This window comes from Rhea americana, unplaced genomic scaffold, assembly GCF_003343005.1.
Source record: "Rhea americana isolate MKP2758 unplaced genomic scaffold, rheAme1 scaffold_222, whole genome shotgun sequence".
Taxonomy (NCBI): domain Eukaryota; kingdom Metazoa; phylum Chordata; class Aves; order Rheiformes; family Rheidae; genus Rhea; species Rhea americana.
Window position 1 is genome coordinate 466,077 of NW_028186337.1, and position 13,131 is coordinate 479,207.

The 13,131-nt window shown below is 39.8% G+C and overlaps 1 protein-coding gene across 1 annotated transcript; it reads left to right on the top strand.

Annotated features, from left to right (window-relative positions):
• The first annotated feature begins 483 nt into the window (after positions 1-483).
• VPS26A (VPS26 retromer complex component A) lies at positions 484-11,036 on the top strand. The gene is made up of 9 exons (XM_085305556.1): positions 484-560; positions 2,448-2,597; positions 4,178-4,253; positions 6,060-6,216; positions 7,102-7,266; positions 7,695-7,801; positions 8,931-8,999; positions 9,833-9,975; positions 10,714-11,036. Exons 1-9 carry the CDS (start codon positions 501-503, stop codon positions 10,825-10,827), a joined length of 1,041 nt encoding a protein of 346 aa, XP_085161682.1. The 5' UTR covers positions 484-500; the 3' UTR covers positions 10,828-11,036.
• The last annotated feature ends 2,095 nt before the right edge of the window (positions 11,037-13,131 follow it).

A 13,131-nucleotide genomic window follows, 5' to 3' on the forward strand; every position in this document is an offset into this window, starting at 1 on the left:
CGGCTCGCCGAGGGGACGCGCCGGGCAGCGCCCGCGGGGCTCCCGGCGTCCCCGAGAGCGACTGCGGTTGTTAATCCTGCTGGGCTGCTGAGGCAGCTGCTGAGGCAGCTGCTGCTCCGTGTGCCCGCGGCGCTCGGCCTGGAGCAGCCGCTCAGTGCGCYGCGCGCTGCTTTTCTGAAACTCAGAGAATCAGCGGGCTCGAGGCGCTGCGAGTTTCTGGAGCTCGTGCGTTCCTTAACGCACATCCGTGCTGGGCGCACWCGAGCTTTCTAGGGCTCTGCGCAGAGCCGAGGCTGGGATTTCTGTACAGTTTATCAGCCTCCGTCAGATGCTGGGCTCCTTAGTACAGCCGTAACGTGAAAGGAGTTGATACAGACTGACTTGAGTGCTGGTGTAGCAAGTAACGTGGCTGTGTTGTGCATGTGATGGAAGGGCTCCAATACACCGAGTCTTCRGAAGCGGTGCTCTCTGTCGGTAGCTCTGGTTGGCTGCAACAAACGATGGTACAGCTTTATAGAAGCTACTGTGGGAGCCTCTTGTACAATATATATACTGTAAAGGTAATGTGCTTCCTTGTTTAGTTTAGGGGTGGAGGAGGTATAAGATTAAGCTAGAAAGTGAGTACAGAATTTCTAAGGAAAAAGATAAGAGCATGCCCAAAGTAGTCTATATAACAGTTTAAAGTAGGCTAAAGATTGAGGGTTCTTGTTGAAGCTTTATTTTCTTTCTCTCTCCCCTTCTCCCAGGAGCTGAAAATCAAGAACAGCATTAGTGTATGGTCATTAAAAAAACAAACAAAAAAAAACACACACAACTTTTTTTTCAGCCATGCATGCAAATGTGTGCATAGCAGAGGCTTGGAGGACCCTTCAGTCTTGGGTTTAACCTCCTTGTGGATTGTGCTTTTGCTTTCCTCTGAGAATATGAAGTAGGTGTAACTAATCTAGGTTTCAGTTGTAGAATTACATGCATATTCCTGGACTGAACTAGAGCCGTTTGCTATCCGAACGAGTACACAATCAGTTTAGTCTTGCTTGAATTGCTGTTTCATAGCTCAAAATTGCACAATGCTTTTGCTTGACTTGTATGGGTAAGCAGAACAGTGCCTCAATATTCCTGTTACTGAGGCAGTAGCATTCACATGAAACTTTCTTCTAATTTTTCTACCTTAACGCTACACTTTAAGCTTCAGGTTCCAAAAATGTTTTGAACATGTTTTTAACTCCTTAGTTCTTGMCACTAAATTTGTAAAGTTCACTGAAAACTAATTGGTAATTTTGCCAAAAAAAAAGAGAAGTTTTAGTGAGTTACCAAAGTGTTGTCTACTTCAGTACATCGAAGAAGATTAATGGATTAAGGTGGAAAAAATGTGGGGTTTTGTACTAGCTTGTTGAGTTCCCATAGAGCTGCTAGCATGTTTCTCAGTTCCTTGTAAGAAACTCTTGTACAAGGTCAAAGGATGGTCTTTCTTCGCTTCTTGTATTTGATGCTGGTCAGGAGCTCATGCCTAGCRAAGGATTTTGTAAGGCCAGGGTGACCATTTAGTATTTCTCCACAATACTGCTTTAGGTGTCAGTATTGTGGCCTGAAAGCTTCCTGGGCTGGAGGTGATACTTTACACTCAGTAACCCCTGATGAGTTTGTCTCCGTTGAACCCATATAAACTTCTAACATCCACCATATCTACTGGCAGAGCTGTAAAGCTGGASTACACTATGTGAAGAGGCACTATCTTTTGATCCTGCTGCTGCAGGACCTTCATTTAAGGTCCTTCATTTAATGAATGAACTATGGGGCACGGGAAGAGGCGGCAAATGCTCCTCAATCACCTTCTCTAGCCAGAGGAATTTTATAGGACTTTTTTTATATTCCCTGTTAGGTAGGTGTTCCCCCCCGACTGAAGCATCCTAGTTTGCTTCATTATTTCTTCAACTTTTACTGCTGTTTATACAGTAAGTTGTAATGGGTATAAAACAGTAAGTAATTTGTTCCATAACATTGCAAATCTTAAACCTGATGGAATCAGTTTCTTAACAAGATAAGGTTTTTAAAGCATAATTAAAAGCRATTAATTTTTGAAAGTAATAGCAATTAATAGTAAATAGGAGGAGAAACTTTGTAGTGGCAGAAACCAAAGCTGTGTTTGCAACAGTGATAGTGTTTGTTTTAGTAATATCTTAATGGAACAGTAGTAATGATACTGTGTGCTTTGTTACAAACATATTTTGTAAGAACTGTTTCTCCTTGTTACTGGTCCCGTTTCAATCATTTTCTAGACAAACAATTGTCCTATGTCATTGTGATATTTCTTGGTTCTTTAATACAGAATAGTCTTGTAATGGATGTGTAGATTTTTCCCCCTAATTTAGAGTGCACAGCTGCAAGTAAATACCACATTTTAAAAACTGTTTACTGTGTAGTAACTTACCTAATTATTCTTATTTCAGAGTTTTCTTGGAGGCTTTTTTGGTCCTGTATGTGAGATTGATGTTGTTCTTAATGATGCTGAAACACGGAAAACGGCAGAAATCAAAACGGAAGATGGTAAAGTAGAAAAGCATTATCTCTTCTATGATGGCGAGTCTGTTTCAGGAAAGGTAACTTTCTTTTTTAAAATGCTTATGAATTGTTCTACTGATTCTGGTATGTGAATACCTATAGGAGGTTAAATGATAACTGATACAAGCAGCAGCTGGGACTGGAATTGCAGCTTGTACTGCATTTCAAATCAAAAACACTTTCCCTATATCTGATCTTTCCAGCAATAGTTACTGAGGACAAAACTGAACCTCTTTAATGGTTTGCTGCTGCTTATTTGTCTCTAGTTAGCTTGTCTTTATGGAGAATCTGTTTGTGCAATTATGTGCAATCTTGTCATTGGTTTTGACAAGAAAACTATTCCCAAGTGGATCTCCTCTTCTCTTCCACTCTGCTCTTCCCCCTTAAACTCCAAAATCCACAATGTCTTACATGTAACAGTAATCACTGGCTGATGCAGCTGACTTGCTTTGCATATCCTGAAGCCAAGTCTTAAGCTTCATGCTGTGAGGACATTTCTGGAATTGCATCAGAGGAGCAACATAGTAAGTTTAGCTGGCTGCCCAAGACATAGGAGTTTTTCTGGTTGAAAAAACAATTAAGTTAGGATTGCCAGAATTCCTCATCTTTCAGTATTGCACCTAGGAACTCCTTGTGATTACTCTGGTTTTAATTGAGCCACTCTTTCTCTGAATGTTTCTATTCTAATCCACTTCTCCTAGAAGCTTGAGCCAGATATTGGGTTCTGGGATTGACTTCTAAATACCTACTCCAGCCTTAACTAATCTATTGCTACTAGGCATCTTTCTGCTCTTCAGATACCTTTCCATATTATGAGCTTGAGTCATTAGAATCCTTTCCAGGATGTGAAACTCTTGCAAGATAGGCCTCAAACTCAGGGAACAGAGGAACTAGCTCTCATGTGTTCTCTGGTCTAAGGACTTCTTGCTTGTGTCAGTGACTCCTGAGGGGTGCTTGATGAGTTTTCATTAACACAATCACAACTGGATCGGGGGTTTGGAAGACCAGTGACTTGTTGGGCACCTTCCCTCTGCCTCTCCATTGCTGCTTTTCACCACAAAGGCAGATTGTCCGTGTGGTTTATTTGCACTCAGATGTCATCGATACGCTGGTATGAAGGTCCTGATAGTAGGTTTGATTGTCTGTTGTTTTTGCTTTGACTTCTCTAAAACTTCTGCTGAGGAAGGGGCTTAAATTCACTTGACTTGAAAGGAATATATCTCGTGATGGTTCTTTTTTTGCACATCTCAATATCACTGTCAGATGATGTTTTGAAGATCTCTGCCTTACAAGTTGGTAAGATGGTCATGGCTGGCTTGCGTGAATTGTACTGAAGCTCTGGCTTAGTCTTTGCTATTTGTGGGACTTGAATTTCAAACCTATTTATCAAATCTACTCACATGGATGATTCATATATGTTTTACTGATGCCTTGCTTGGTGATGCTTAATTTCATCATCAACTACTTGATTTGTTTGCCTTCAGGCTTATCTGGTACTCTTAAGGAGAAGGTCTCCGTATTCCTTGGCATGTTTTAGTAATGTATTTTTTTTCTTTACTAAGATCAAGTAGTAAAGTGAAAACATTTAAAGCTAACTGGTACTTTCTTGCTTTGGTAGGTGAACGTCGTCTTTAAGCAGCATGGGAAAAGACTAGAGCACCAAGGAATTAGAATTGAATTTGTAGGACAAATTGGTGAGTTTTGGAGCTATAAAGGGGCTGTTAGGTAGGTGTGGTTTATAAAACTTTGCATTTGTGACTGACAACAGTCTGGCTCAACCATCCCAGCTTGATCAGGTTAGTGAATGGCAAGTGCTAAAGGAAGTATTACCTACTCACTTTAACACAAATGATATACTTTATGGTATTCAGAAAATTAATGGGAGGGAGGACTGGGGTGAGAAGTATTCTGTCTGTCAGAGGCTGGTTGAGAAGCTGAATGAAAGCCGTTAGGGGTCTCTGAAATTAAATGGTACGTGTTGCTTTTGCAACATGGTACACATTGCTTTTGCTTCRTATATTTCTGACTATTAATTTTTAAGTTAAAGACACCCCTGAAAATTACTATAAATAAATRATATTAAAAATGGGGTCATCTGTATTTGAGGTTCCAAGCCAAAATGTCAGCTTATCTATTTTGCCAGATATCTTAATTCTAGCTTTTAATTCTGGACATGGAAGAAGAGGCATAGGGGAAAAAAAGACAGAGCAGCTTAGAGTAAGATTTTTCTGGAAATAATTCTGTGGTGGTTGCTTTTCTAAAGCATAGCTGTATACAAATGACAAAATAGGGTTGAAACTTCAGAAGATCACTGCTCTTTTTAAGAAGATTATGTGGTATTCACATTAAAAATATCAGTTTCTTAAAACTATCCAAATCGAGTTGGGTCTTGATCACATCTTACCTCTTCTCACTGGCTGAGCTAATCTCTGTGTCCTTAGGTAGATGCTAAAATTCCTTCTTTCTCTGTTAGAGGAGTGTGTGTGTTAGTGTCCCCCTCTGAAATTAATCTTCAAGTTTCAGCCTCATACAATTGATTTTGATTGAATTTTCACAAAGTCTCTATTTTTGATCAGCCTTTAGGCTCTAGTACCCTGTGTGTGAACTGTTTTACAGCAGGCTTGACTGAGTTCTGACACCTATTACACTATACATCTGCTCAGATGCATAGGTTATTTGTTTAACAATTTTCAGTTGATGTATTGTGTGTTGATTCTAGGCATCTTTCTGTAGTGCTAAAATTTAAAATTTCTCAAGGAGTTGTGGAGAAGTGGCTTATTTTAAGCCATTGTTCTTTGTACTTGTTTATGTTTTTTGCATCCTCTATAAAATTGAAATAATATTACAAAAACATTCCAATACTGTGGTGCATCTCTGCCTTACTTGGAGACTAGCTCCAGCTGCATGTCACAGACTTATTTTAAACCACCTCTTTAGAGTACAGCTTTTCTGACTTGAACAGAAGTATTGGATTTGCAGCAATAAATAAACTTTGTTTGCTATGACAAGTGTTTAAATAACAAAGTGTGCCTCAGTTTATTTGTAGTCATTTTGGAAAGAAGCAGATGTTTTAACTAGTAAATCAGCAATGATAAACTGAAGTTGAGGATGTGTTCAGTTCACTTACATTCTTTYGTGGAATGCCTCAATCTATATAAAACAAATCAGAAGCTAACATCAGGCAGTGCTAACTGCAAAGACTACAAAGCAAGAAATACTTAAATTAGCTGCACTGTCATTAAAAAGCATGGTGCTAGCGAAGCTTTAAATAATTGTTCTTTGCCTTGCCTATGGTACTTTAGGAATACTTATTGTAGGTTGTTGAAGCTGAAGGTAACTTTGAAAAACTGGATAAAATTTTTTAACAGATGTGTCACTTGGGTCTGGAGGTAGTTGCTTCCTTTCTCCTTTCCTGTCTGCTCCTGCCAAATTAGAGAAGAAGTTCTGATTGCTAAAAGTAAATACTGAAACATGCTCTCTTTTGACTTCCTCAACTTTAGAGCTCTTCAATGACAAAAGTAATACTCATGAATTTGTAAACTTAGTAAAAGAACTGGCCTTACCTGGAGAACTGACCCAGAGCAGAAGCTATGACTTTGAATTCATGCAGGTTGAGAAGCCATACGAGTCGTACATTGGTGCCAATGTCAGACTGAGGTTTGTAACTGTCAAGTGCTTCCTCTAAGCAAATTATAATTTAACAATTGTGTTCCTCCTTCCTCTCCTTTCTCCCCACTCCTACTCCTCCCCTCTCCCCCCAAAAAGAGAGCCAATTTCACTGCTATGCTGAGGGTAAAACTATTGTGAGAGCAGTAGTCCATGATTGGCTTTTGTGAACTTCAACAGTTACGTTTTGATGTTGTTAAAATGTACAAATGGCAGCCTAAGGATTTGATTGAGATCTACCTTGTGACTCATTCTAAACTGCTAAGCTTGTCTCTGTTTTGCCTTGAGTTGGAAAGGGGCAGAGAATTTTTTTTATTTAATTCTTGAAAATAAATTACTCTGAACTGGATTTTTTTTTTCCAAACTGTAGTGTTGTGGTTTGTTAATCACATTTGCACTATGCATTTATGTAAAAGCAGTTGTATTTCAGTGACTTGCACCAGTGCAAGGAAAATAGCAGGTAGTGTGTGCCAGTGAAAGCTSACTGGTGTCTATACTCATTTTGGTGGGTGGGCAATAGAAGCAGTGAGACTGGTGCCCACAGAGGGTTTGGGTTTTGTTTTATCCTTCAGCTATCTGCATTTTGGATTTCAAGTCAGAAATGTAATGGCCAATAACTAGTGTGTCTTAATTGGAAGAGTTGTGTTCTGTTTATGGATTCAGTTATTTCAGCTGAATCATGTGAAGACAGTCTGTGTCTTCCTTAAAATTCTACTTAAAAGGTATTTTGTGTATTTTTTTTTCATACTCCTTTCTGATTAGTCTTCAGAGAGAATGTTCTCTGGTCTTTCAAAGAACACCTGTATCTCAGAACCTAAATGCCTTTGATTATGTAATTCTGAATTATTCTGACCAACTTGGTGGTTTTCTTCCTAGGTATTTCCTAAAAGTGACAATAGTAAGAAGGTTGTCAGACCTGGTAAAAGAGTATGATCTCATTGTTCACCAGCTTGCTACCTATCCAGATGTAAACAACTCGATTAAAATGGAAGTAGGCATTGAAGACTGCCTGCATATAGAGTTTGAATACAACAAATCTAAGTAAGTATAGCATGGAGCAAAACACATCTAATTAAATATCTGAGGAGAAAAATGTAGGCTACTGAATACTTGATGAGCAATCCACAGGTATTAAAAATGTAAAGCATCATTTTCAATCATTATTGTTTTGAGTTGTTTAGCTAGTAATTATACAGTGGCCACTTTTGAGAAACACTGGTCTCTTCTGCTTTCAGTACTAAAAGGAAGGTCAGCAGCAAATATTTAAAAGACTATTTGAAATAGTATTCATGCTATTTCAGTATATAACTGCAGTGATGGAAAGATGCTAATTACTCTGGCCTAGCTGAGATGCTCATCTTGGAAGTGAGCTCTGAGTAACAGGCAGATAAGGTAACTGGCTATATAACTGTTTTCAAGAGGATTGGAAGTTGTTTGTTTAATGAAAACTCTTTTGTGTTCCCTTGAAGGTATCACTTAAAGGATGTGATTGTCGGAAAAATTTACTTCCTCTTAGTGAGAATAAAAATTCAGCACATGGAGTTGCAGCTGATCAAGAAGGAGATTACTGGAATTGGTAAGAGAAACAAAGGTCAAAGGAGACAGCAACTTGTATGCCGGTTGAGCTTAGACAAACCTGGAGAGTGAGGTCAAAAAGTTCCACTTCGGGCTGAAGTGATCTTCCATATGTTTGCTACTCACTGATAATTGACTAGTTTGTGGCATCAGTAATAGTACTTAGTCAACATTACTCAAGGTTTGCAGCTTGTTCTGGGGTTGTGAATGTCAGCTAGCTAGCTTTACAAACTTGAATCATTGCAAATGGAACTTGGGAGTAAATATGCATGAGCTTAAACAGCCTTGATAGAAGGAAGAGGGCATGAAATGTGTCTTGAAGAACTCTTTTACCTCTGCAGAGGTAATCTGGCAAAGTGGGCTTGGTAAACAGTGGCATGAATAGGTTTCATGCTTTGGAAGTATGTCACTTTCTGTCAGCCTAAAACTGATACAATGAAAATATCAAGAGGCTTTGAAGCAGCAACAGCTTGATCTTTGCAGATCAGGCTTGCACACCCTGGAGCTAGGGAGACAGTAAGAAGCTGTGGCTCACGACTTCTTGTGCTGGTGCCTGAGGCCATAGTGAGCTGTTTGTGTGGAGAGTAAGAAAGCCTGTATCTCTGCAGAGGAAGGGCAGAAAGCTGCTTTTATTGCTGCTGCCGCCTTTTCTGGCTAAACTTGGCACTGCAACTTAATTGCCCAGGTGTTGAAGAAAGGTGGCTATGGAGAATGGTGCCACTTTTGCTGGATGGTATCCYTTCAGATTTCTAGTCTGATCACGGCCTAGCAGTGTCAAAGTAAGTGGCACTGCCCTCTGAACGCTTTCACAGGTCTTACCCTGCATGCTTGCCCGTTATACAAAGCCCTTGTACTGARGGCTACCTGGAAATGTTAGCTGCTGCCTCTTCCTGGTCAAAGTGGGGAGGAGAGTAAGAAGCAGATACTCTGCCCAGGAGATGACTTTATTTGCACTATCTGTGTAACTAGTATATAAGGCAATGATCTTCTTGCTTTGAAGACCTACAAAGATGAAAAAGTGTAGTGTTCTGCCATTTGAATGCTACCAAGTAGAAACTGCTGTGATAAAATTTTGTAAATATGTTAAAATCTGAAGTATGTGTTCTCAAAGTGAAAACTTGTTTGACCAGGACCCAGTACCACAACAGAGACTGAAACCATTGCAAAGTATGAAATAATGGATGGTGCACCAGTTAAAGGTAAATAATAGTGCCTCTGTTTTGAAGGGGGAGCACTTTGAGTTAAAACTGTTCTTCTCTTCCCTGCCCTCCCTCCCCAACCCTCAGTCTGAAGGACATGAGTTGACTTCTGTGAATTTTTTGTGGAGGAACTGTGTTTCTYCTTAGGTTGCTGAAAAGAGGATTTTTTTTTCCCCTATTCAAAGCAGATATTTTCATTCACTTAGAGCATTTGACTTGATCCTAATTTGTCCCTATTTACCATGCAAATTCTGACTGCTGCCTTTAGCACTTCAATTCAGACTTCCATTATGCTGAACTTCCTTGTACATATAGGGCTGTAGATACTTCTCATTTTGTCTTGCCTGGCTACCATGCTTCCACCCTTTGATTTCACACTTGCCTCTGTAGGTTCAGTCTGTTTTACCCAGGTATCTGAGCTGTTCCTGCCTTCAGGACTCAGATGTGCAAATGCCATTAGGTGCCTTAGGCAGCAGCAGCACTGTAAAGGTGACTTGGAAGTGGAAGATGGTGTAACTTAGGCTTGATCTAAGCCTAAAGGTTAAATTTGTAAGTCTAGACTGGCACTTCCAACTTACAGGAGCTGGTGTTGATGACTGGAAAAAGCTTAAATGGTCTGAAACCTAATGAAGTGTGAGTGACTTCTTGCCTAGAGGGCTCTTATGAACTTCAGATCTTGGAAATCTGATATTGCCTTCTAGGAAAGGAAGGGTCCCTGTTTCCAGAATACATGGAATGCTTAGGAGCTAAGCTGCATTTATGTTTGAATGGCTTCGGAAACTTTAATGACACCTGGTTTTCAGGAACTTATTTAAAATTCTTTTCTCTTTAAGGTGAATCAATTCCTATAAGACTGTTCTTAGCAGGCTATGATCCAACTCCTACAATGAGGGATGTAAACAAAAAGTTTTCAGTGAGGTACTTCTTAAATCTAGTGCTTGTGGATGAAGAAGACAGACGCTACTTTAAACAACAGGTATGGTCTCTAGGAATCTTGTTACGGAGTTATCTGGACTGTTGAACATGCTGCTTTAAATATCTGACACATTAGAAACCAACTGTTTCAAGTATGCCACAGMTATTTGTCTGGTGTATTGTGGTCTGGGCAGAAAATGCTAGCTTGAAAAAGGGGGAGCCATGAAAGAACTTCACAGTGAATATTCAGGCGGATTTATTTATGTCTAAAATGAGCTGCAGATGCATTTTTAAACTATTGCAGATTATTTCCTTTTACAGTAATAACTTGGGTTCAAAACTACAAAATTATACAAAGGATTACTGTAACTCAGCAAAATTTGAGGACATACAGAAGAAAGGTATGATATGAAAAGGGTCACTGGAATGAAGCTATGTAGATCAGCCTTCCTTCTAAAGAATAGACAGGATAATGTAATTTAAAGTGGAAAATGAAAGGAGACTGGAGGATAGTAAGGCTATGGTAGGCTTCAGATCTAGATGAAGAAAAATTACTTGAACCCTTCATAATGTCAAAGTAGGACTAAGACTGGGAGCTGACTGTTGAGGATTGATAACAAATGATCAGGTGCTAACTAAATATGTAAACTGAATTACCTGTCTCTTGCTTCTAGCTTACAGAACAGTGCAATACAGTGGCAATACTTCTTGAAAATTATTTGCTTAGGAGGGTCTTATTATACTTGATACTGCTGGCTTAGTGATGAATGGTTGACTCAAGTGTTTATTTTCTCAATAGGAAATAATTTTATGGAGAAAAGCTCCTGAGAAACTGAGGAAACAACGAACAAACTTTCACCAGCGATTTGAATCTCCAGAATCACAAGCGTCTGCTGAGCAACCTGAAATGTGAACTGGTATAAGATGAAAAACTCTTGCAATGCTTCAGCAGGTTAAAGGTGGCAGCAGCCTGTGGGAAACGAAGGCCAAAATTCCCATTACAACTGTCTTCCTTCATCTTGCAGTGCTGCATTTACCATACTACTAAAATATTCTTCAGTTAAACATTCAAGTATGTATATACATTAAAATTAAAATAAAGTGCTTTCTCAAACACTGGAACTTTCTTAAGCTACTATTTTATACTGCACATTTACTTTTAYTTTGATAATGTTATGCACTTGGATCTGCATAAGCTTAAATCTAGTCATTTCCATGCATGGTAGGGTGGTATATTTGATTTTTGCTGATCACCTATATTGTGTAGACTAAAGCATTTCCCTGCTCAATTCATATTGTTTATTGCATGTCTCTTTCAAATGTTGCTTATCTGCATTTTTTGTTCTGAAACCAGTAAGACAATTGACTAAATTACACTAAAAATCAAGGCTTATGATGGACTACTTGCCATAAAAAGACTTCTAATTATCATATTAGGGTTTAACTCAAACTGCAGGTATATGCACTATGAATGATAACTGTGGAGCCTTCAGCCACCTTACTAAGGTTTTTAAGAAGCTTTGAATCCGTTAGTAACAAAGAATGTTAGTAATAGAGAATGTTAGTAAACATCTCTTTGCCAAAAAACAAACACCTCCCCCCATGTAAAAAAAAAAAAAAAAATCCATCATACTTCTAAACCTTTCATCTGAGTCAGAGTTATCTTAAGGTTCATTGCTCAGTAACTAGTGAAAGAGATGTTCTCACTATTTCATTTTGAGGTGGTGTTTTGAGGTGGTGAATGGCTGAAATATGTGAAAGTAATTACTGATGAAACAAACGCTGGCAACTGATTATTTTGCAAATACACAGTTATTCCTCCTGGATTCACATTTCCACTGTCTTCAGTTTTTCCTCACTGTCCTAATAGGAGAGGCAAAACATCCTCAAAGGACATCCCCCAGAGTCCATCAAGGCCTGTTATGAGGGTAAACAAGCTTTTACTATTATTTGTGTGCTCTTCTAGAAAGGTGTTTTTTGRGGCCAGGTGAGCTTCAAAACTATTAGAAGCTTGTCTAGCAAAGCAGATTGTTTGTCTTGATCATCTTGTATTCATTTAGTGTTTGGAGAAATAGCTTAAACAAGTCAGCCTTCAYCTGTTCACAATTGAGCATGTAGTTTGTTATCAGACATGTGGCTTGGGCATATAATGAAGCCTGCTGTGTAGAAGGCTACTTGCGCTTGTAGTTCACTTGGCCTTTAAACCAAGACTTTTCAACTTCAGTGCAAGTGTCATTGGTAACCTTACTTTATGAGTAAGTAAATAACTGAATTACATTTCTGTAAGAACCGTTTTACTACTCTGGCACTTTGATAAAGCAAAGATTCTGTGTACTTTATGCTAGGATACTTCTCTTCATGTGGATATCTTTGAGAGCAAACTTCCTCATGTAAGTGCCTGTTCAGAATTAAAAAAAAAATAAAATTAAAAGCCAAATATTTTCATGGTCACTTGCATGTTGTAATCTGGAAATTATTCTGAGAGATTTTGAGAACAGATTGTACTTTACCCGCCTCAGGTGGTGCAACCATGTATGATAAACAAGAAACATAATGAGCTGCTATTTGAATTATTAAAATAGCTGTATTCTCACTAAGCATTGGGTTGTCTTTGTTAATGGGGATGTGTGTTGTAACTTCTCTGCTAGTCTGGGSTTTAAAGCTGAAAACTGGGCATTTACTGAATGTACCTACTCTCCCTAGGCTCCAGTTCTGCTCCCTGTGCCATGCATTGTGTGTCAACTCTAAGGGGTGAGTCAGCACACCAGCTTTTGGCTGAAAATTCTGTTTTTCACTAGGAATTCAACTTCAGTCATGTTTAAACCTCACTTCCGAGCCAACAGGCCCCCCATGTAGCCCAAGCCCCCTCACGGAAGGGCGCAGGCACAGGGCCTGTTCCTAACAAGTTGTTAATGAAGCTGTCTTCGTGTCTGCTCTGCCCAAGGTGCCTTTCTGGGAGACTGTTTTTTTTTTCCTTTGTTTGTTTGTTTCCCCCCTTTTTAAAGCTGTGGTGCTCTAACCTTCCCCCTCGTTGCCCGGTTTCTCATTGCGTCTCGCGCCGCCCCCGCGCTACGCAACGGCCCCGCCGCCGCCATCTTCTTCCGCCCCGCGGCGGCGGCGGCGGCGCGGTGACGCACAAAGGCCGCGCCGGAGCGGGCGCTGCCCTGGGCTGCCGATGCGGCGGTGCGCGTGGTCGCTGCCGCGGCTCGCGGCGCGC

What these genes read in the sequence shown, in the direction of transcription:
- VPS26A (XM_085305556.1), top strand. Translation starts at nt 501, where the DNA reads ATGGTACAGCTTTATAGAAGCTACTGTGGGAGCCTCTTGTACAATATA. An exon ending in TGAATTTGTAGGACAAATTG is followed by an intron (nt 4,254 to 6,059) that starts GTGAGTTTTGGA and finishes CCTCAACTTTAG; the next exon opens with AGCTCTTCAATGACAAAAGT. An exon ending in GAAGGAGATTACTGGAATTG is followed by an intron (nt 7,802 to 8,930) that starts GTAAGAGAAACA and finishes TTGTTTGACCAG; the next exon opens with GACCCAGTACCACAACAGAG.